Here is a 22,503-nt window from a genome sequence, read left to right on the forward strand (position 1 = left end):
CGGAGGGGACAGGAGAGGACCAGGAGGGGACAGGGAGGGACCGGGAGGGACCGGGAGAGACCGGGAGAGGACCAGGAGGGGACCGGGAGGGGACCGGGAGGGGACAAGGAGGGGACCGGGAGGAACCGGGCGGTGGCGACAGCGGCGCCGGCGGAGCCGCCCCGCCGGGGACCCCTCGCCTTTGTCCTTGTCCTTAATGAATTCCCGCTGGTGAGTGGCTCCGAACAAAGCGGCGAGCCTGGGAAATGCCGCCAGCCCCTGACCCCCGCGCCCCGCAGCCCTGCCCGGATTGTCGCAGCCCTGCCCGGATTGTCGCAGCCCTGCCCGGATTGTCGCTCGGCACCTGCCGCATGGCAGGGCCCCCCCGTGTGCCGGAATGCGCCGTGCCATATGGTGCTGGGGACACCGGGGAGGAGGGGAAATGTCCCCGTTCTGTCCCCCTTTCCCGCCCTCGGGACAGGATCTAGGGGCTCCAATGGCCCTGGTAAATCCTCACCCCTTTCCCACCCTCGGGACAGGATTTAGGTGTTCTGGTGGTCTGAGTGAAGCCCCTCTGCCCCCTTTTCCCACCCTCAGGACAGGGTTTAGGGGTTCAGGTGCCCCCCCCCGGCTCATTCTGGTGTTTTCCCCGCAGTTATGAAGATTTCTACCTCTCGTGCTCCCTCAGCCACGGCGGGAAGGAGCTGTGCAGCCCCCTGCTCACCAGGAAGGCCCACGTCCACAAATACCTCTTCCACCTGATCATTTGGGACCAGCAGTAAGGCCAGGGGGTGCCACGCCACGCTGCCTTCATCATCCTCGTCATCGTCCTCACCACCATCCTCATCATCCTCACCATCACCATCCTCACCATCCTCATCATCCTCATCATCCTCCTCACCATCCTCACCACCATCTCCTCACCATCCTCATCATCCTCATCCTCCTCACCATCATCCTCATCCTCACCATCCTCACCATCCTCACCATCCTCATCATCCTCACTATCCTCATCCTCCTCACCATCCTCCTCACCCTCCTCACCCTCCTCATCCTCCTCATCCCCCCCTCCCCCTGCCCTGCTCCTCTCCCTTTCTCCCCGGCTGTTGGAAGTTCCGCTGTCATTCCCCGGGAATAGCAACACCCCCGGGAAAGGGGATCCGCTCCCAAAATAGCTCCGGGAGCCGGCGGGGGGCGGGGGAAGGGGGGGGCCTGGCCACGCCTGGCACCCGCGGTGGCACCGAGGGGACGGGACAATTCGGGAAGGTGTCCCCAAGGACGCGGGATGTAGCTGCCACCGCGGGCTCCCTGGGAGCGGAGGAGAGGAATCCCGGCCTCGGGACCCCCGGGACCGCCGGGACCCCCGGGCTGCGGGGAGAGGTCAGTGCCCGGCGGGGCCGCCCCGGCCCTGCCCTCGCCTCCGGGGCACGGGGAGAGCGGCCGGGGCGCCCGGAGCTGCCGCGGCTCCAGCCGGCTGTTCCCAGAGCTGCGGGCTCTCGGGGGCTTCGGGGGTTTCAGAGGCTTCCAGGGATTTCCAGCGGCTTCCAGGGGCTTCAGGGGCTTCAGGGATTTCCAGGGGCTTCAGGGGCTTCAGGGGCTTCCAGGGGCTTCAGGGACTTCCAGGGATTTTCAGGGACTCCCGGGAACTTTCAGGGATTCCCACGGACTTTCATGGACTTCAGGGGTTTCCAGGGACTTCCAGGGACTTTCAGGGACTTCAGGGATTTCCAGGGACTTCCAGGGACTTTCAGGGACTTCTGGAGCTTCCAGTGACTCCCAGGAATTTGCAGGGACAGCCCGGTGCCAGCAGCAAAGGCGGCTGTAGGGCCGGGCTCTCCTGGGGCATCCCAAGGAGGGGAGGGGGAGAGCCCGTCCCTGGCACCCCAATCCCATCCCCGGCACCCCGACCCCATCCCCGGCACCCCAATCCCATCCCCGGCACCCCGACCCCATCCCCGGCACCCCGACCCCATCCCCGGCACCCCGACCCCATCCCCGGCACCCCGACCCCGTCCCCGGCACCCCGAGCTCACCCCTGGCCTCTCTCCCGCAGGATCTGCTTCCCGGTCCAGGTGAACCGGCTGCCCCGGGAGACGCTGCTCAGTGTCACCCTCTTCGCCGTCCCCGTGCCACCCCCCGGCGGCTCCTCGGACGCCAGCCGCCAGCGGCGGGTCCCCGAGGCCCTGGGCTGGGTCACCACCCCCCTCTTCAACTTCAGGCAGTGCGTGGGGACCCCGGGCACGGCCGGGGGCTGGGCTGGGGTCCCTGGGGGGCACGGGAGGGTCCCCAGGGCCGGGGGGTGCCCAGAACCTCGGGGTCCCCAGTGCCAGGGGGTGCCCAGAACCTTGGAATCCCCAGAGCCTTGGGGTCCCCAGTGCCAGGGGGTCCCCACAATGCCAGGGGGTCCCCAGAACCTTGGGGTCCCCAGAACCTCGGGATCCCCAGTGCTGGGGTGTCCCCAGTGCCTCAGCTCAGCACCATCAGTGGTGCCGCCCCCGTGCCCCTTTGTCCCCCCGTGTCCCCCAGTGACCCCCTTTGTCCCCCAGTGTCCCCTTTGTCCCCCAGTGTCCCCTTTGTCCCCCAGGGTCCTGACCTGCGGGCGGAAGCTCCTGGGCCTGTGGCCGGCCACTCAGGACAACTCCAGGGCCAGGTCGAGCGCCCCGAACTTCAACCAACCCGACAGCGTCATCCTGCAGGTGCGTGCTGGCACTGCCGGGGCACAGATCCCCCCGGGCCCGCGGCGGGAGCGGCTCCCCTCAGCGGCACCTTCATCCTCGCCTCATCCTCATCCTCATCTTCATCTTCACCTTCATCCTCATCCTCATCTTCACCTGAATCTCATCCTCATCCTCATCCTCGTCCTCATCCTCATCTTCATCTTCACCTGAATCTCATCCTCACCTCATCCTCATCTTCACCTTCATCCTCGCCTCATCCTCATCCTCACCTCATCTTCATCCTCATCCTCATCTTCACCTTCATCCTCATCCTCATCTTCACCTGAATCTCATCCTCATCCTCACCTCACCTTCATCCTCGCCTCATCCTCATCCTCATCCTCACCTCATCTTCATCTTCACCTCAATCTCATCCTCATCCTCACCTCATCTTCATCCTCACCTCATCTTCATCTTCATCCTCATCTTCACCTCAATCTCATCCTCACCCTCATTTCACCTCAATCTCATCCTCATCCTCATCCTCATCCTCACCTCATCTTCATCTTCATCTTCATTCTCACCTCATTTTCATCCTCATCTTCATCCTCACCTCATCTTCATCCTCATCCTCAATCTCATCCTCACCTCATCCTCATCCTCACCTCATCTTCATCTTCACCTCAATCTCATCTTCACCTCAATCTCATCCTCATCCTCATCTTCATCCTCACCCTCACCCTCATCTTCACCTGAATCTCATCCTCATCCTCACCTCCTCCTCATCCTCATCCCCATCCTCACCTTCCCCGTCCCCCCGTCCCCGTGCTCTCCCCAGATCGATTTCCCCACCTCGGCGTTCGAGGTGCAGTTCTCCAGCCCGCCCGCCGCCAGCCTCGGCCCCACCTACGAGTTCGGGAGCCTGGCGGAGGAGGAGCAGCGCCAGCTGCGGGAGGCCATGCAGAAAAAGTCGCTCTACTGGTGAGTGAAAAACCGCTCCGACGGCGAATTCAAAATAACTCTGTTGGTGAATAGAAAATCACTCCATTGGTAAGTGAAAAACCGCTCCATCGGCGAATTCAAAATAACTGTATGGGTGAATAGAAAATCACTCCATTGGTAAGTGAAAAACCGCTCCATCGGCGAATTAAAAATAACTCCATTGGTAAATAGAAAATCACTCCATTGGCGAATTAAAAATCACTGTATTGGTGAATTAAAAATCACTCCATTGGTAAGTGAAAAATCACTGTATTGGTGAATAAAAAATCACTCTATTGGTAAGTGAAAAATCACTCTATTGGTAAATAGAAAATCACTCCACTGGCGAACAAAAAATCACTGTATTGGTGAATTAAAAACCACTCTATTGGTAAGTGAAAAATCACTCCATCGGCAAATTAAAAATCACTGTATTGGTAAATAGAAAATCACTCCATTGGCGAATTAAAAATCACTGTATTAGTAGGTAAAAAATCACTTTATTGGTGAATTAAAAATCACTGTATTGGTAAATAGAAAATCACTCTATTGGTAAATAGAAAACCACTGTATAGGTAGGTAAAAAATCACTTTATTGGTAAATTTAAAAATCACTTTATTGGTAAATAAGAAATCACTGTATTGGTAAATAAACCCGGGGCTGGCACTGCCCTGCGGGGGGACACGGGTGACACCCCGGCGCTGCCCTGGCACACACGGGGCCGTTCGTGGGGCTGAGCCTCCCTCCGGGCCGGGATGAGCCCGAGCTGGGGGGTTCGGAGCTCTGTGGTTCTCTGTGGTTCTCCCCTGGTTCTCCCGTGGTTCTCCCCTGGTTCTCCCGTGGTTCTCCCGTGGTTCTCCCCTGGTTCTCCCGTGGTTCTCCCCTGGTTCTCCCCTGGTTCTCCCCTGGTTCTCCCGTGGTTCTCCCCTGGTTCTCCCCTGGTTCTCCCGTGGTTCTCCCGTGGTTCTCCCGTGGTTCTCCCGTGGTTCTCCCCTGGTTCTCCCGTGGTTCTCCCCTGGTTCTCCCCTGGTTCTCCCCTGGTTCTCCTGTGGTTCTCCCCTGGTTCTCCCGTGGTTCTCCCCTGGTTCTCCCCTGGTTCTCCCGTGGTTCTCCCCTGGTTCTCCCCTGGTTCTCCCATGGTTCTCCCGTGGTTCTCCCCTGGTTCTCCCGTGGTTCTCCCCTGGTTCTCCCCTGGTTCTCCCGTGGTTCTCCCATGGTTCTCCCCTGGTTCTCCCCTGGTTCTCCCCTGGTTCTCCCGTGGTTCTCCCCTGGTTCTCCCCTGGTTCTCCCCTGGTTCTCCCGTGGTTCTCCCCTGGTTCTCCCCTGGTTCTCCCGTGGTTCTCCCCTGGTTCTCCCCTGGTTCTCCCGTGGTTCTCCCCTGGTTCTCCCGTGGTTCTCCCGTGGTTCTCCCCTGGTTCTCCCCTGGTTCTCCCGTGGTTCTCCCCTGGTTCTCCCCTGGTTCTCCTGTGGTTCTCCCGTGGTTCTCCCCTGGTTCTCCCCTGGTTCTCCTGTGGTTCTCCCGTGGTTCTCCCCTGGTTCTCCCGTGGTTCTCCCCTGGTTCTCCTGTGGTTCTCCCTTGGTTCTCCCATGGTTCTCCCGTTCTCTTCCCGCTGTTGTCCCTGCCCTCTCCCAGCCTGGCACGGCCGGAGCCATCCGGGATCAGGTGTCAGCAGTTGCGCCAGGGGCGGGGGCAGCTCGAGGGTCCCTGGGCGCGGGGCCTCGGGTCCTGCTGTCCCTTAGCAGGGTCCTGCTGTCCCTTAGCAGGGTCCTGCTGTCCCTCAGTGGGGTCCTGCTGTCCCTTAACAGGGTCCTGCTGTCCCTTAGCAGGGTCCTGCTGTCCCTTAGCAGGGTCCTGCCAGCCCTGTCCCAGCCATGTGTTTTGGGATCATAGGAATGTCACCTCCCTGAGCTCCCACGTGTTTTGGGGACACAGGGACGCCCCCTCCTCCCCCTCCCACCCCTGCCACGCCCTCACTGATGCTGTCCCCATGTCCCTGTGTCCCTGTGTCCCGTGTCCCATGTCCCCGTGTGCCCATGTCCCTGTGTCCCCACATCCCCGTGTCCCTGTGTCCCTGTGTCCCCATGTCCCCATGCCCCACGTCCCTGTGCCCCTGTGCCCTCTGTCCCCTTGCCCCGTGTCTCCACATCCCCATGACCCCATGTCCTCATGTCCATGTGTCCCTGTGTCCCCGTGTCCCTGTGTCCCCATATCCCCGTGTCCCCATATCCCCGTGTCCCCACATCTCCATGTCCCCATGTCCCCACGTCCCCACATCCCCACATCCCCGTGTCCCCGTGTCCCCATGTCCCCACATCCCCGTGTCCCCATATCCCCGTGTCCCCATGTTCCCACATCCCCACATCCCCATGTCCCCATGTCCCCACATCCCCACATCCCCGCGCCCCTGCGTCCCCATGTCCCCACGTCCCCACATCCCCATGTCCCCACACCCCCACATCCCCATGTCCCCGTGTCCCCATGTCCCCGTGTCCCATGTCCCCACGTTCCCACGTCCCCACATCCCCGTGTCCCTGTGTCCCGTGTCCCCACGTTCCCACGTCCCCACATCCCCGTGTCCCCGTGTCCCCATGTCCCCACATCCCCACGTCCCCATGTCCCCATATCCCCACATCCCCTGTCCCCGTGTCCTATGTCCCCATGTCCCCACATCCCCATGTCCCCACGTCCCCATGTCCCCATGTCCCCACATCCCCACATCCCCGTGTCCCCATGTCCCCGTGTCCCATGTCCCCACATCCCCACGTCCCCACATCCCCGCGTCCCCGTGTCCTATGTCCCCATGTCCCCACATCCCCACGTCCCCACGTCCCCACATCCCCGCGCCCCCGCGTCCCCGCAGGCTGACGGACGCCGACCGGCAGCGGCTGTGGGAGAAGCGGTGCCACTGCCACGCGTCCCCGGGCGCGCTGCCCATGCTGCTGGCCAGCGCCCCGAGCTGGGACTGGGGCTGCCTGCCCGACATCTACGCCCTGCTCAGCCACTGGAGCTCCGCCAGCCACCAGGACGCCCTGGGGCTGCTGCACGCCACGTAAGCACCCCGGGCCCCGGGGACGTCCCCGTCCCGCGCGGGGCCGGCCGTCGCCCCACGGAACGCGTCCCGGCCGCAGGTTCCCGGACCAGGAGGTGAGGAGGACGGCCGTGCGGTGGATCGACTCCATCTCGGACGCGGAGCTGCTGGATTACCTGCCCCAGCTGGTCCAGGTGCGCGGCGGCAGCGGGGGCGCGCCCCGGGGTGCCGCCGCGCCGCCGTGACACCGTGACACCGTGCCCCGCGCAGGCCCTCAAGTACGAGTGCTACCTGGACAGTCCCCTGGTGCGCTTCCTGATGAAGAGAGCCATCTGTGACCTCAAGATCACGCACTACTTCTTCTGGTGGGTTTGGGGGGATCTGGGAGCGCTGGGGGCACCCTGAGCTTGGTCTGACCCTGTGTGACCCCAAAGCAGGGGACACTCTGACCCTGTGTGACCCCAAACCAGGGACACCCTGAGCCTGTGTGACCCCAAACCAGGGGACACCCTGAGCCTGTGTGACGCGAAACCAGGGACACCCTGACCCTGTGTGACCCCAAACCAGGGGACACCCTGAGCCTGTGTGACCCCAAACCAGGGGACATCCTGGCCCTGTGTGTCCCCAAACCAGGGGACACCCTGAGCCTGGCTTAACCCTGTGTGTCCCCAAACCAGGGACACCCTGAGCCTGGCCTGACCCTGCGTGTCCCCAAGTTTGGGGTGACCCTGAGCCCGGCCTGACCCCGCGTGTCCCCAAGCCGGGTGTGACCCTGAGCCCGGCCTGACCCCGCGTGTCCCCAAGCCGGGTGTGACCCTGAGCCCGGCCTGACCCCGCGTGTCCCCAGCAGGCTGCTGAAGGACGGCCTCAAGGACTCGCAGTTCAGCATCCGGTACCAGTACCTGCTGGCCGCGCTGCTGTGCTGCTGCGGGAAGGGGCTGCGCGAGGAGTTCGACCGGCAGTGCCTGCTGGTCAGCACGCTGGCCAGGCTGGCGCAGCAGGTGCGGGACGCCGCCCCGTCCGCCCGCCAGGTGCGTGTGGGGCGCAGGGAGGGCTGCAGGTGGTGCAGGGAGGGGTGCAGAGGGTGCAGGGAATGGTGCAGGGATGCAGGGAGGGGTGCAGGGAGTGGTGCAGGGAGGGGTGCAGGGGTGCAGGGGGTGCCGGCTGTCAGCCCCTGTCCCACACTCGCCCCTCCTGTCCCATGCCCGCCTCGTCCCGTCACATTCCCGCCCTATCCCGTGTGCACCCTGGGTTTTGCCCACTCCGTCCCGTGCTAACCCCTTCCCTCGCCCGCCCCTCTCTATCCCATCTCTGTCCCATGGTCGCCCTGTTCCTTGCCCACCCCACCCCATCCCACGGATCCCATTCCCACAGGGAATCCTGCGCGAGGGGCTGGAGGACGTGGCGCAGTTCTTCCAGGCCCACGGCTCGTGCCGGCTGCCGCTGAGCCCCAGCCTGCTGGTCAAGGGCATCGTGCCCCGGGTGAGTGCGGGGCCGGGGGGCTCGGGGGGCTGCTGTGCCCGCTTCCGGCTCACCCTGACCCTGACCCGCCACCCCCTGCTCCTTCCCGCCCCAGGACTGCTCCTACTTCAACTCCAACGCCGTCCCGCTGAAGCTCTCCTTCCAGAACGTGGATCCGCTCGGGGAGAACATCCGCGTCATCTTCAAGGTGAGCCTGGCGCCTTTGGAAACGCCCAGATCCTGGCACAGCCCTCCGAGATGGGCCCTGCTCCGGGCCCTGAGGGCTCCGGTGGCTCCGGTGGCTCTGGTGGCTCCGGTGGCTCCAGTGGCCCTGGTGGCTCTCCCCTGGCCCTGGTGGCTCTCCTCTGGCCCTGGTGGCCCCGGTGGCTCTCCCCTGGCCCTGGTGGTCCTGGTGGCTCTCCTCTGGCCCTGGTGGTCCTGGTGGCTCTGGTGGCTCTCCCCTGGCCCTGGTGGCTCTCCCCTGGCCCTGGTGGCCCCGGTGGCTCTCCCCTGGCCCTGGTGGCCCCGGTGGCTCTCCCCTGGCCCTGACGGCTGCGGTGGCTCTCCCCCGGCAGTGTGGCGATGACCTGCGGCAGGACATGCTGACGCTGCAGATGATCCGCATCATGAACAAGATCTGGGTGCAGGAGGGGCTGGACATGCGCATGGTCATCTTCCGCTGCTTCTCCACCGGCCGCGGGCGAGGTGGGACCGAGTTGGGGTGTCCCCAGGGGTCAGCGAGCTCCGGCTGGGGCTGGGGCTGGCTCGGGACACCTGATCCCACCAGCCCACCCCTGTCACGCCGTGGTGACATTGGTTGGTGACAAAGGGGGTCGGGGTGGCGGCTCTCGGGCTTGGGAAGGTCTCACCCCGCTGTCCCACCCTCCAGGCATGGTGGAGATGATCCCCAACGCCGAGACCCTGCGGAAGATCCAGGTGGAGCACGGCGTGACCGGCTCCTTCAAGGACCGGCCGCTGGCGGACTGGCTGCAGAAACACAACCCCAAGGAGGACGAGTACGAGAAGGTGAGGGAGGATCCCTGCCCCTCGCGTCCCCTCCCGTTCCAGGGAGCAGCCCCTTGCATCCCGCCCTTTCTCCTCGTCCTCCCCTCCTTCCTCGCAGGCCGTGGAAAACTTCATCTACTCCTGCGCCGGCTGCTGCGTGGCCACCTACGTGCTGGGCATCTGCGACAGGCACAACGACAACATCATGCTCAAGACCACGGGCCACATGTTCCACATCGATTTCGGCAGGTTCCTGGGCCACGCCCAGATGTTCGGCAACATCAAGAGGTGAGAGAGGCGCCTGGGACCTCCTGCCCTCGTCCCCACGGAGGGGGAAGCTCCCTGCCCCTGTCCTGGTGGCGGGTGACCGGTGGTGGCCGCAGTGACCTGCCCTTCTCCTTGTCCCGCTGTGTCACCGAGACACACAGAGCAATCACACGCAGACAAGAGATTTCGCAAGGCAGAGGTCCTTCTGATCCCAGCTCACAGCCGAGAGAGCGGAGAGAAGAGACCCCTTTGTTTATTTCTTACTTTTTATACATTTGTGGGTCCAGCAGAAGATTGGCTTTTTGGGGTTTCCACCCCTCAGCCTCAGTGGCCAGACCAATTGTCAGTTACAATTGTTTTCAGGTTAGAAATATGCAAACAAAGGACAGAGAATGAAAAACAAAGGATTTGTTTATGTTACATCTGTGGGAAAAGGTAGAAAACTGCTCTAATATCCTACAGTAACTAAAAGATCTGACTCCATTTATGAAAATCAAAAAGGCCTTAAAAAAACCTCAGAAAAACCAGGGTAACAGCGGTGATCTGTGACCTCTCCCTCTCTGTGTCCTGGCAGTGGGTCACCTCTCCCTGTCCCTGTCCCGGTGATCAGTGACCTCTCCCTCTCCCTCTCTGCATCCCAGTAATCAGTGACCCCTCCCTCTCCTTATCCATGTCCTGGCAGTGGGTCACCTCTCCCTGTCCCTGTCCCAGTAATCAGTGACCTCTCCCTCTCCCTCTCCCTCTCCCTCTCCGTGTCCTGGCAGTGGGTCACCTCTCCCTGTCCCTGTCCCGCCCCATCCCTGCTCACTTTGTCCCTCCCGTCCCCCGCCGCAGGGACCGGGCGCCCTTCGTCTTCACCTCGGACATGGCGTACGTCATCAACGGCGGGGACAAGCCCTCCAGCCGCTTCCACGACTTCGTGGACCTGTGCTGCCAGGCCTACAACCTGATCCGCAAGCACACCCACCTCTTCCTCAACCTGCTGGGGCTGGTGAGAGCCGGGGGGGCCACGAAGCCCCCGTCAGCACGGCGCGGGGGTCCCTGTGTGCCCGCTGTGTCCCCACTGTGTGGCCCCTGTGTGACCCCTGTGTCCCCTGTGTGCCCCCTGTGTCCCCTGTGTCCCCTGTGTCCCCTGTGTGTCCCCTGTGTGCCCCCTGTGTGTCCCCTGTGTGACCCCTGTGTGCCCCCTGTGTCCCCTGTGTCCCCCCTGTGTGCCCTGTGTGTCCCCTGTGTCCCCCCTGTGTCCCCCCTGTGTGTCCCCTGTGTCCCCCCGTGTGTCCCCTGTGTCCCCCCTGTGTGCCCCCTGTGTCCCCCCTGTGTCCCCTGTGTCCCCCCTGTGTCCCCTGTGTGCCCCCTGTGTCCCCTGTGTGACTCCTGTGTGACCCCTGTGCCCCCTGTGTCCCCTGTGTCCCCTGTGTGCCCCCTGTGTCCCCTGTGTGTCCCCTGTGTCCCCTGTGTGTCCCCTGTGTCCCGCCTGTGTGCCCCCTGTGTGTCCCCTGTGTCCCCCCTGTGTGGCCCCTGTGTGTCCCCTGTGTCCCCCCTGTGTGGCCCCTGTGTCCCCCCTGTGTCCCCCCTGTGTCCCCTGTGTCCCCGCTGTGTCGCCCCTGTGTCCCCTGTGTCCCCTGTGTCCCCCCTGTGTGCCCCCTGTGTCCCCCGTGTCCCCTGTGTCCCCCCTGTGTGTCCCCTGTGTGACCCCTGTGTCCCCCCTGTGTGCCCTGTGTCCCGCCTGTGTGTCCCCTGTGTGTCCCCTGTGTGTCCCCTGTGTCCCCCCTGTGTGCCCTGTGTCCCCCCTGTGTCCCCCCCGTCCTCATCGCTGCCCTCCCTGCCAGATGCTGTCCTGCGGCATCCCCGAGCTCTCCGACCTGGAGGACCTCAAGTACGTCTACGACGCGCTGAGGCCGCAGGACTCCGACGCCGACGCCACCACCTACTTCACCAGGTGCGGGGCGCGGGCGGGCGAAGGACAGCGGCGGCCGGAGGCTCGGCGGCGGCGCTGAGCGCGCGGCGGCCTCCCCTGCAGGTTGATCGAGTCCAGCCTGGGCAGCGTGGCCACCAAGCTCAACTTCTTCATCCACAACCTGGCGCAGATGAAGTTTGCGGGCTCGGAGGCGCGGCCGGCGCTGTCCTTCGCCCCCCGCGCGCACAGCCTCAAAACGTCCGGCCGGATCCGCGACGTCTTCCTGTGCCGCCACGAGAGGGTCTTCAACCCCAGCAAGGGCTACGTGAGTGGGGCCGGCCCCAGGCCGGGCTCGGGGGACGGCCGGGCGCCCGCGCCGGGCTCGGCCTCACGGCCGCTCCTCTCCGCAGACCTACGTGGTGAAGGTGCAGCGTGACGGCGAGGTGACCTTCGTGCAGCGCACCTTCGAGGAGTTCCAGGAGCTGCACAACAAACTGCGCCTCCTCTTCCCTTCCTCGCTGCTGCCCAGGTACCCCCGGGAACCACTCGGGACCTCCAGGGACTCCCCAAAATCCCACGCCCCGGGCCCCCCACCCCTGAGCGTCCGTCCCCGCAGCTTCCCCAGCAGGTTCGTCATCGGGCGCTCGCGGGGCGAGGCGGCGGCCGAGCGGCGCAAGGACGAGCTCAACGGCTACGTCTGGCACCTGATCCACGCCGCCCCCGAGGTGGCAGAGGTGGGGACGCGGGCCGGGGGCTGCGGGCACGGGGGGCGCGGCGCCCGCCCCGGCTGTGGGTGTCGTTGCCGCTGCTGATGTCACCTCCGATGTCACCTCCCGGCCCCGCAGTGTGACCTCGTCTACACCTTCTTCCACCCCCTGCCCCGCGACGAGAAGGCGGCCGGAAGCAACCCGGCCCCGAAGGCGGCAGGTGGGGAACGGGGTGGGGCAAAGGGGGTGGCAGGGGGGGATTTGGGGGGGGATTTTGGGGGGGGATTTGGGGGGGGGATTTTGGGGAGTGATTTTGGGGAGTGATTTTGGGGGTGATTTTGAGAGATGATTTTGGGGGTGATTTTGAGGGGTGATTTTGGGGGGGATTTTGGGAGGTGATTTTGGGGGGGATTTTGGGGAGCAATTTTGGGAAGCGATTTTGGGCGGTGATTTTGGGGAAAATTTTGGGGAAAATTTTGGGGGTAATTTTGGGAGGTGATTTTGGGAGGTAATTTTGGGGAGTGATTTTGGGGGTAATTTGGGGGAGTGATTTTGGGAGGTGATTTTAGGAGGTGATTTTGGGGGTGATTTTGAGAGGTAATTTTGGGAGGGGATTTTGGGGGTGATTTTGGGGAGTGATTTTGGGAGGGGATTTTCAGAGGTGATTTTGGGGAGTGGTTTGGGGAGGTGATTTCAGGAGGTGATTTCAGGAGGTGATCTCAGGGGGTGATCTCAGGGGGCGATTTCGGGGGGTGACCTCAGGGCTCTCCCATCCCTCCTGTCCCCCTCTCCAGACTCCACGTGGGCTCGGTCCCTGGGCAGGGTCGGCGGGGAGGTGAAGCTCTCCATCTCCTACAAGAACAGCAAGCTCTTCATCATGGTGATGCACATCCGAGGGCTGGTAGGGAGCGCGGCGGCGCCCGGCGGGGAGCGGGGCGGGCAGCTGTCCCCTGTCCCCTGTCCCCTGTCCCCTGTCCCCTGTCCCCTGTCCCCTGCCCCGGCTCACGGTCCCCCCCCTGCCCCACAGCCGCCCCTGCACGACGGCAACGACCCCGACCCCTACGTCAAGACCTACCTGCTGCCCGACCCGCAGAAAACCACCAAGAGGAAAACCAAAGTGGCCCGAAAAACCTGCAACCCCACCTACAACGAGATGGTGAGAGGGGCCCGGGCCCGGGGTGGGATGCGGCGGCGGCCGTGCCTGAGCGGTTTTGCCCCCCGCAGCTGGTGTACGACGGGATCCCCCGCGGGGACCTGGAGCAGCGGGAGCTGCGGCTGAGCGTGCTGAGCGAGGAAGGGTTTTGGGAGAACATCCTGCTGGGAGAGGTGGGGATTCGCCTCCGCGACCTGGACCTGGCGCAGGAGAAGATGGGCTGGTTCGCCCTGGGCTCCCGCGGCCACGGCACGCTGTGAGCCCCCGCGGGGACCCCCGGGCGCGGACCCCCCCCCCCGGAATTGCGCTCGCTGCCCCGGGTGGATTCTTGGTTTTGGGTTTTTTTTGAGTTTACCTTGTGTCAAGGGAGCAACGCGGGGAGGGACGGGCGCGGCGGGGCGGTTCGGGGGGCGATTTTCTTCCTTTGGGATCTCCGTATTGGAATTGTTTTTAATAACGAGTAGCGCGAGCACCGGGGCGGAGGGGAGGGGGAGGTTTGGGGGGGCGGGGGGAGTGTGGAGACCCCTGCCCCAGGAACCGGGCAAATTCCCACCGCGGGGAATTCGCTCCCAAAGGAGAGCGGCGTGGAGGGGAGCCCGGCCACCTTCGGTGTCCCCGTGCCCTGGGGACGCCTGTGTCACACCTGTGTCACACCTGTGTGTGTCACACCCGTGTCCTCCCCCCTGCCAGCCGGCCCCGGGTGCGGGCTTGGTGCCTGTGGTGCTTTGTTTACAGCGACAGCTCCGTAAACGGACGAAATGTTTCTCAGGATCGAGAATAATTAACTTTAACCTTTATATTAAAAGTTTTAAATACCGGATCTGCCGGCCCTGCGCTTGGGGGCGGCCGGGCTTCTCCAGGCTGGGGGAGTTGGGAATTTCCTGCCCCGGGACGCTCCTGCTGGAACTCGGGATCAGAGGAGGGGGTGAAAGGCACGGGGTGGCACGTCCGCCCCTCCGCCCGCACATCTGGGCACACATCTGGGCACACACCTGCCCGCACATCTGCCCCTCTGCCCGCACATCTGGGCACACATCTGCACGCACATCTGGGCACACACCTGCCCGCACATCTGGGCACACAGCTGCCCGCCGCGCCCCCGAGAACGCCGAGCCCTGGGGGTCTGGGTTCTGCCCGCCTCAACCCCCGGGATCCTCCAGCCCCTCTCCCAGTGCGCCCCTCACGGGCTGCTGTCCCTGGGGCTGACAGAGTGTCCCCACAGTGTCCCCACAGTGTCCCCACAGTGTCCCCGCAGTGTTCCCAGTGTCCCAAGTGTCCCCAGAGTGTCCCAAGTGTCCCTTAAGTGTCCCCTGAGTGTCCCCACAGTGTCACGAGTGTCCCCACAGTGTCCCCGGAGTGTTCACAGTGTCCCCACAGTGTCCCCAGAGCATCCCCTGAGTGTCCCCACAGTGTCACCTGAGTGTCCCCACAGTGTCCCCTGAGTGTCCCCAGTGTCTCCTGAGTGTCCCCACAGTGTCCCCGGAGTGTTCCCAGTGTCCCAAGTGTCCCCAGAGTGTCCCAAGTGTCCCTTAAGTGTCCTCTGAGTGTCCCCACAGTGTCACGAGTGTCCCCACAGTGTCCCCACAGTGTCCCGAGTGTTCCAAGTGTCCCCACAGTGTCCCCACAGTGTCCCCACAGTGTCCCCACAGTGTCCCAAGTGTCCCTTAAGTGTCCCCTGAGTGTCCCCACAGTGTCACAAGTGTCCCCACAGTGTCCCCACAGTGTCCCGAGTGTTCAAAGTGTCCCCACAGTGTCCCCTGAGTGTCCCCACAGTGTCCCCACAGTGTCCCCACAGTGTCACGAGTGTCCCCACAGTGTCCCCACAGTGTCCCGAGTGTTCCCAGTGTCCCCACGGTGTCCCCACGCTGTCCCCACACTGTCCCGTGACCCCGGGTGGGTTGGGGGGGGTGTCCCCCCGCCGCGCCGCCAGGGGGCGCCGCCGGCCGGCGCGCGCCGGCTGATGCAATCCCCGGGGGGCGCGGTCACCCCGGGGTGGGCGCGGCCTCCCCGACACCGCCCAATGGGAGGCGGTGACGCGGCGGGCGTGGCACGGGCGGGGCCGCGCCGCCACGCCCCTCCCTCCGGGGCCGGAGAGCGCTGCGGCGGCCCCGCCGCCATTTCGTGCTGAAGCTGTCTCAGGATGGAGTCGAAAACGGAACCGGAGCCGCCCGCCGCCCGCCGAGCCTTCAGCCTCACCGCCCCGCCACGGAGCGCCGCTCCACGCGCCCCTCCGCACCGCTGGCAGCGCTGAACGGCCTCATGGAGCACGGCGGTCGCGAACGCGCCGGCCCCGGCCTGGGATGGGCCCGACTGGGCCTGGCCGGGGCCTGGCCGAAGCTGGCGGGGCCCGGCGCGGCCCCCGCCGGCGGCTCGTCCCAGGCGAGCCCGCCCTTCTCCTGGCTGCGCGTGGTGTCGCAGCTGCTGTCGCCGCTGCCCGCTCTCCTCCAGCGGCTGCTGCCCGGCGCCGCGCTGAGCTCCGCGCTGTGCCCCGCCAAGGCGCCGCCGCCGCTGGTGCTGCTGCCGAAGGCGGGCGCCTCGCTGGGCTGGGCCGAGGAGGAGCTCCCGGAGAAGCGGCCGCGGGGCGGCCCCGAGCCCCCGGCGGGGCTGTGGGGAGCCGGGCTGGTGCGGAGCAGCCTGGGGGCTCTTCCCGTGGACTGGTACGCGCTGGGCTCGGAGCAGGGCAAGAGCCACCTGCCCCAGCCCCTGCGAGCCGAGGGCTTGCCCGAGGTCGAGTTCCTGCGCAGCAAGCGCCTGGCGTTCCTCCAGCGCTGGCACCTGCCCGTGCCCGACCCCGACCACGGCTACCACAGCCTGGAGGAGGAGCAGCAGCAGCAGCACCGGGATATCCGCCGGGAGACTGAGGAGCCGCACGGCAAGAGCGGGGATTTGGAGCAACCCGAGGACGCGGGGGGACAGCCCGGAGGTGTCCCCGTGGAGCCCGAGGGGCTCCGGGATGCGGCTGAGGAGGGGGCAGCCTCGGCCGGAGAGGAGGGCGAGGACTCTGGAACGGAGAGAAACTTCCCAGTATCGACCAGACCTGCGTGTGCGAATAAATTAATCGATTATATCATCGGGGGAGCATCCAGTGGGGAGGAGAGTGAGGGTGAGGAGGACTGGGATGATGATGATGATGATGATGAAGGTGATGACGGGTTTGACAGCGAGGAGCTGCCCTCGGACTCAGACGCAGGCAGCCAGGACGGGGAGAGGCTTCACCTGTGGAATTCCTTCTACAGTTTGGATCCCTACAACCCTCAGAACTTCACAGCCACCATCCAGACGTCTTCCAGCGAGCCGGGAAAGGGAATGTCGGACGTGGAAGAGGAGGAGGAGGAGGAGGAGGAAGACTCGTGGGCAGAGTCCTCCGAGGGCTCTCCTAGTTCCGAGGAGGACGAGTGGGACTGTGACAGCGTGGATGAGGCGGAAAACTTGAAACTTTGGAACTCGTTCTGCAGCTCGGACGATCCCTATAACCCTTTAAACTTCACGGCGGCCTTCCAGACGGCGGAGAGGAAAGCGGCGCCGGGTTCCGTCCCCGCCGAGCGCCTCGGCGTGTGCAGGGTGCAGCTGGAAAAACACAACTGCGGGGGCCCTGACCTGGGGCAGCGCAGGGACACAACCGCCAGTTCCAAGCGGAAAAAGGTACGGATTTTATTAATGGGGGGATTATGTTTTTTTTTTTTTGGCGTCTTGGGATCGTTAAAAAATAAACCCACCAGGGCCCCAGGCTGCGCCCAGCGGGGGTGAGGTCAGCGTTCCCAGAGTGCTGATAATTTCCCTGGAATGCTGCGCCTCATCCTTGGCACGTGATGGGAAATTCTGAGAGGCGCTGGCGACCGGGGCAGAGAATTCCTGCTGTACTTTTCAGGCTGGGTTTCCGTTTTGAGCCGTAATTTCTGTTCTGTTTCTCTTGTGGTTTCAACATCGGAGGAACTCCAGAGCTGGGGTGCGAATTTTTTTTTCCCCTGAGAAACTCCAAAGCTGTGAGGAGTTTCCCTGAAATATTCCCTTTTACTTTCTGTTAAAAGGAAGTTAACACCTGAAACCGAAAGAATTTTCAGGATTTTTTTTTTTTTTTTTTTTACGACCCAAGTGGGCTTGTTGAGTGTTCTGGAGTAAACTGAGGTTCCCATATACATTATCCCAATATTCCCATTTCCGTTTAAGTTATTATTAAATACATTAAATTATATAATCGGTAAGTATAATATTCATATTTTAAGTATGTATCCTTATTTATAGCATACTTATTTATAGAATATATAATATTCATATTTTACTTATGTATCCTTATTTATAGCATACTTATTTATAGAATATATATTTATATTTTACTTATGTATGCTTATTTATAGCATACTTATTTATAGCATACTTATTTATAGAAGGTACATAATCAAAAACTGGACTTTTGAACCCAAACAGGCAGAGAAATCTGATTTTTTTGGATGAATTTGGACATTAATAATAGTAATAACTGTGTATTATTTATCCTGAATTTTGAGGTGCTGCAGACGTTCAAGGTGGACGCCTCAAACATCGGGATGAGGAGTGATTCGAGTACCAAATCCCTGGACAATCCAGTGGTGGAACAAGTCACGCAAACAGAAAATATTTTTAATTCTGTTTAATTATTTTTACAGCAGATATATATATATTTTTTTTCCTCCTCCCTTAATTTCGATCAGCAGTTAATTCACTCGGAGCACTGCCAAGCCCCAGGGCTGCGGCTCCGGCGGGGGTTTTTGGCACGGGTGATCCCGGGCCCTGGTGAAAGGAGGGACGAGCTGGCTGCAGTGTCCCAAGTGACGTCAGAGCCCCGGAGCTGATGCAAAAAGGCCGCAAGGTGCGGCCGGGCTGATGTAAGAGCTCGGGAGCGGGAGCTCGCGGGGCCGGCGCATCCCGAGGGATCCCCGGAGTTCCGCTGCAGCCAGCTCGGGGCCGTTCCCCTGGAGCCCTGCGGGGTCTGTGCTCCCAGAGCCGTGGAGTGGGAGCGCTGGGTGCGCTCTGCTCCCTGGGATCGGGAACTTGTGCATCCGCAGCTCCCGCTGACCCTCGGAGTCTGCTCTTATCCCGGCCTTGGGCACGAGGTTGGAGCAGCCTGGGATGGTGGGAGGTGTCCCTGCTGGGATGGGATCCCCCAAACCCCGCTGGAATTCCGGATTTCCCCATTGTCTGGGAGCTGCCTGGAGCACAAACGCCCTCCTCGTTGTGCCGGTAAATCCTGGGAGTGGAGCAGCGCCGTTGTTTTTGTGCTTCTCCATGGTTTTTTTCCTGCCTCTAGGAATATTTGTGCTTCGGCGGTTTGTTCTGAGGAACCAGCCCTGATTTCAGCGGTGCTGGCAGTTCAGTTTGTGCCTTTCTGTAGCTGAGTGCAGAGGCACAAGCAGGAGCCCAAAGTCAGCTGGGTTTAACTCAGGCTGAAATCCACACTGTAATCTTGGCCTGAACACTGCCAAGGGCAGATCCCGAGCCCATAAATCCCTTTATTTACATGAAATAGCTGTCAAAAGGAGCTAAAGGTGACACTTTTGGTGTGCACATTTTTGATTTCCTTCCATGAGCTCCACCCCCTGGAATTCCAGTTGGGATTGTGACACTTTTGGTGTGCACATTTTTAATTTCCTTCCATGAGCTCCACCCCCTGGAATTCCGGGAGGGATTGTTCCAGTCACGTAGGGCTGCATGTGACAGAGTGTGACTCGTTCCTTCCTTATCTGTGACTCACGGGGCTCTTGACTCAACAGAACCCTTCTGCTTTCGGGTTTTTTGGGGTTGTTACGAAACCCACGGCCAATCCCAGCCCTTTTCCCGGAGCACATTCCCGGCCCGGAGTGCCCTGGCACAGTTACAGCCCCTGGAATGAGCTCACGGAGCCCTCCGGGGCAGCCTGGAGTAACTCGGGAGTAGTTTGGGCCAGGCAGGTCAGCACTGGGTTTAAAGCTGAAACATTTTGGGCAGGGTTAGGGAGCAGAGTATGGAATGGCGGAATTCCAGACTGGGTTTGGTTGAAGGGACCTTAAAGCTCATCCCATTCCATGGGCAGGGACAATTTCCACCATCCCAGGCTGCTCCAGCCTGGCCTGGGAGACTCCCAGGGATTCTCTGGGAATTCCGTCCCAGTCCCAGGGAAGGATTTATTCCCAGAATCCCATCCAAAGCAGCACATGGAATCCTGGAATGGTTTGGGCTGGAAGGGATCATCCAATCCCATGGGCTGGGACACCTCCCACTGTCCCAGGCTGCCCTTTTATCCATTTTTAAATCTTTTTTTTTTTGCTCTCCAACCTTGGACACTTCCAGGGATGGGGCAGCCTCATCTCCTCTGGGAATTCCACCCCAGTCAGGAATTCCTTCCCAATATCCCACCTCACCCTCAGAGAAAACCCCCGACCCTTCCACCACTCGTAGCCATTTCCCAACTCTCACAAACAAACAAACAAACAAACAAAAAAACCCCGCCAGTTTAAACTGGGATTTGCTGAGCGCTGCTGATCCCAGTCCCTCTTTTTCCCAGGTGACATTCCTCGAGAAGGTGACGGAGTATTACGTCAGCAGCGAGGAGGACAGGAAGGGGCCCTGGGAGGAGATGGCTCGGGACGGCTGCAGGTTCCAGCGGCGCATCCAGGAGACCGAGGAGGCCATCGGCTACTGCCTGGCCACCGAGCACAGACTGCGGGCGTTCCAGAGGCTCCAGGAGTTCCATTCCCAGAGGACTGACCCCTTCCAGCACCTTCAAAACTCCCGGGATTTGCCCCACCCTTAAATTAATGAGTTCTGAAAGCGGCAGCTGCATGTGCTGAAGTGGGGACAAAATGGCGGAACTTTTTATTTCCCCCCCCCTTTTGTTTGTTTTTTTGTTTTGTTTTGTTTTGTTTGTTTTGGTTTGTTTTTCCCAGTTTGATATTGGATAAATCCCCGTTTTGATAAAAGCCCTGGAGCTCCCTGGCAGGGCGAGGGCGCTCTGATTGCATTCCTGTTAATTAGCACTTGGCACAGCCGGGGTCCGACCCCTTCCCAAAAACGCCTTTTCCTGCCCTGCCTTGGGGAGCGGGGACTGCTCCCTTGGATTTTTGCACTTTTGGAAAAAAAGAAAAGCAAACAAAGCAAAACCTATTTTGAAGGAAATGTTTGTGGGGTGCATTCCCTGGAATTGCAGTTTTGGTTTAAAATTCCCTGAGGGATGTGCAGCTGAGGGCTTTGGGGGGTTTTTTGGGTGTGTTTGTGTTTCTCCATCTTTTCCAGCTTCTCCAAAAGCCTGATTCTTTAAAAAATCCTTTCATTTAAGGGATTTTTTTTTTCCCCACTTTTTTTTTTTTTTTTTTGGCATGGAATAATCCAATGTTTGAGTGTTCCTGGAGCTTTTTTTGAGGTTTGAATATTCCAGCCAGGCTTTGGTTTGACTGAGTTAAATAATTCCCTTTTCCGGGATTATTCCAGAGGGTTCTGGCTGCTTCTCCAGCAAATTCCTTGGTTTTTTAGGCCAAGGAAACTTCCTCATCCCAATTAATAATTAAAACTTAATGAGGCTGTGGATGATGCTTGAATTTCGGGAGGAAAATCCGTTCATTGTTTAATTAATCTCGGCTGTAATTCTGCTTTGGGAGAGGGATTGAAGTGAATTTTTATATCCAATCTGCTTGCCCTGATAATTTTCTTGGGTTTAAGGAAATTATCTGGGATTTAAGGAAATTTAAAGGCAAAATTTCCCTGTTTTCCTTCCCAGAAATCAGTATTAACTCTGTGTGTCTGCACTGGGGTCACCAAAAAAAACATTTCAGTGAGAGGACAGAACTCTTTATTTATATACTTAATTTAAAATAGTAAATTATTTTAATCAAAATCGTTGAGAGGGAAAAAGGGGTTCGGAGCTGGAGGCTGGCGTGGGAATTTTCCAAGCAGGGAATAAAAGCGGAAAAATTCCAATGTTTGCACAAAGTTGGGTCAATAAATCAATTATTTGTTCAGCTGGCCAGAATAATTTCCACTTTGTAGAAGAAAAACCCTAGAAGCGCTTTACATTTATCCTTAATTCCTTCAGCTTTTAATTTGGAAGAAAATTATTTATTCCTGCTTTAGCCTGACTTGAAAATCCCAGAATTTTTGGATTTATCCTTTGCTGTCATTGCAGGAAGTGGCTCCTTTGCTTTGAAAAATCCCCTTTTTGTGGTGCACTTGGGGAAATTTCGGGGATTAAATTAAGAGTCGCGATCATTCAAATTCCGGCAGCATTCCAGCTGTTTTCCATCCCAAAAAATTCGATTTTTTTTTTTCCTACGAAAAAAGTTACCAATTCGCATCACACCCTCAAATCCCCTTGGAATTTTGGAGCCTTTTGCTCACGTTGGATCTGCTTTTTAATTCGGGGAGGAGAACGAGAAACGAGTGGAGTTCCCCGGGGAAGAAGCGTGGGTTGGTGATGATTCCAAGGAAAAGGCTCTGCGCTGCTTTTCCCTGGATCTCGCAGGCCCTGGCAGCTCTGGGCCGTGGTGCTGCGGTTCCTCACGGACAGCTCGCGTTTCCCGGCGCTCGGGAGAGCCTTGGGAGCGCTGGGAATCCGCAGCTGCTCGGAAAAACGGGATCCGGGGAAGGAGCAGCTGCTTCCAGAGGGCTTGGAACCTGGGGAAAATGAGGGGGTTTTTTATCGGCATTCCCGCTGCCGGGATGAGCTTCTCCCCCTTCTCCAACCTCCTTTTTTCCAGGCGTTCCGTCAGGAATCGGCCCCGAGCCCCGGGCACCGCGGAGCTCCCCTTTTCCCTGGGAAATTCCGTAGGATTTGTGGGAGGCAGGGCCTGGAGGGGTTTAGATCAGAGCTGTGGATCCGCAGATTTTTATTCTCGGATCCTTTCGGGAGAGGGCTGCGCTCGGCTCTCCGGGGCTTCCCCTTGGTTTGGGGCCTCTTGGCTGGGGACTTTTTCCACCTGAAAATTCTGTTTCTGTGCGTAAGGACCCGTGGGGGACGAATCCTGAGGGAATAAAGGGTTGGAGTCAGGAGCATCCAGCTGCCGGGGATGGACACAGCTGGAGTGACAGGGACACAGCTGGAGTGGCAGGGGCACACCTGGAGGGGTGGGGACACACCTGGAGTGACGGGGACACAGCTGGAGGGGTGGGGACACAGCTGGAGGGGTGGGGACACAGCTGGAGTGACGGGGACACACCTGGAGTGGCAGGGGCACATCTGGAGTTATGGGGACACACCTGGAGTGACGGGGACACACCTGGAGGGATGGGGGCACATCTGGACTGACACAAACACACCTGGAGTGACAGGGACACAGCTGGAGTGACAGGGACACACCTGGAGTGACAGGGACACAGCTAGAGTGACAGGGGCAACAGCTGGAGGGGTGGGGACACAGCTGG

At 60.6% G+C, this 22,503-nt stretch overlaps 2 protein-coding genes across 2 annotated transcripts in view; both read left to right on the plus strand.

Annotated features, from left to right (window-relative positions):
• Positions 1-13,502, plus strand: part of PIK3C2B (phosphatidylinositol-4-phosphate 3-kinase catalytic subunit type 2 beta) — a 31,296-nt gene extending 17,794 nt beyond the window's left edge. The window contains exons 12-33 of the mRNA XM_040085667.2: positions 635-757; positions 2,033-2,200; positions 2,564-2,675; positions 3,475-3,617; positions 6,480-6,668; positions 6,748-6,841; positions 6,918-7,012; positions 7,498-7,678; positions 8,022-8,129; positions 8,224-8,316; positions 8,684-8,813; positions 8,998-9,134; positions 9,232-9,401; positions 10,215-10,371; positions 11,210-11,319; positions 11,401-11,602; positions 11,688-11,806; positions 11,894-12,011; positions 12,123-12,204; positions 12,779-12,885; positions 13,012-13,140; positions 13,209-13,502. Coding sequence (XP_039941601.1) covers positions 635-757; positions 2,033-2,200; positions 2,564-2,675; positions 3,475-3,617; positions 6,480-6,668; positions 6,748-6,841; positions 6,918-7,012; positions 7,498-7,678; positions 8,022-8,129; positions 8,224-8,316; positions 8,684-8,813; positions 8,998-9,134; positions 9,232-9,401; positions 10,215-10,371; positions 11,210-11,319; positions 11,401-11,602; positions 11,688-11,806; positions 11,894-12,011; positions 12,123-12,204; positions 12,779-12,885; positions 13,012-13,140; positions 13,209-13,397 — 2,956 coding nt within the window. The 3' untranslated portion in view covers positions 13,398-13,502. The remainder of the gene's footprint in view (positions 1-634; positions 758-2,032; positions 2,201-2,563; positions 2,676-3,474; positions 3,618-6,479; positions 6,669-6,747; positions 6,842-6,917; positions 7,013-7,497; positions 7,679-8,021; positions 8,130-8,223; positions 8,317-8,683; positions 8,814-8,997; positions 9,135-9,231; positions 9,402-10,214; positions 10,372-11,209; positions 11,320-11,400; positions 11,603-11,687; positions 11,807-11,893; positions 12,012-12,122; positions 12,205-12,778; positions 12,886-13,011; positions 13,141-13,208) is intronic.
• A 1,894-nt stretch (positions 13,503-15,396) lies between these two features.
• PPP1R15B (protein phosphatase 1 regulatory subunit 15B) lies at positions 15,397-21,104 on the plus strand. The gene is made up of 2 exons (XM_040085953.1): positions 15,397-16,779; positions 19,655-21,104. Exons 1-2 carry the CDS (start codon positions 15,397-15,399, stop codon positions 19,901-19,903), a joined length of 1,632 nt encoding a protein of 543 aa, XP_039941887.1. The 3' UTR covers positions 19,904-21,104.
• The last annotated feature ends 1,399 nt before the right edge of the window (positions 21,105-22,503 follow it).

The sequence above is a fragment of the Hirundo rustica genome, chromosome 24 (genome assembly GCF_015227805.2).
Source record: "Hirundo rustica isolate bHirRus1 chromosome 24, bHirRus1.pri.v3, whole genome shotgun sequence".
NCBI classification, from domain to species: Eukaryota; Metazoa; Chordata; class Aves; order Passeriformes; family Hirundinidae; genus Hirundo; species Hirundo rustica.

Excerpts from the sequence above, each read along its gene's own strand:
- PPP1R15B (XM_040085953.1), top strand. The coding sequence starts at position 15,397 with ATGGAGCACGGCGGTCGCGAACGCGCCGGCCCCGGCCTGGGATGGGCC. Across the intron at positions 16,780-19,654 it reads CCAGTTCCAAGCGGAAAAAG|GTGACATTCCTCGAGAAGGT; the intron begins GTACGGATTTTA and ends TCTTTTTCCCAG.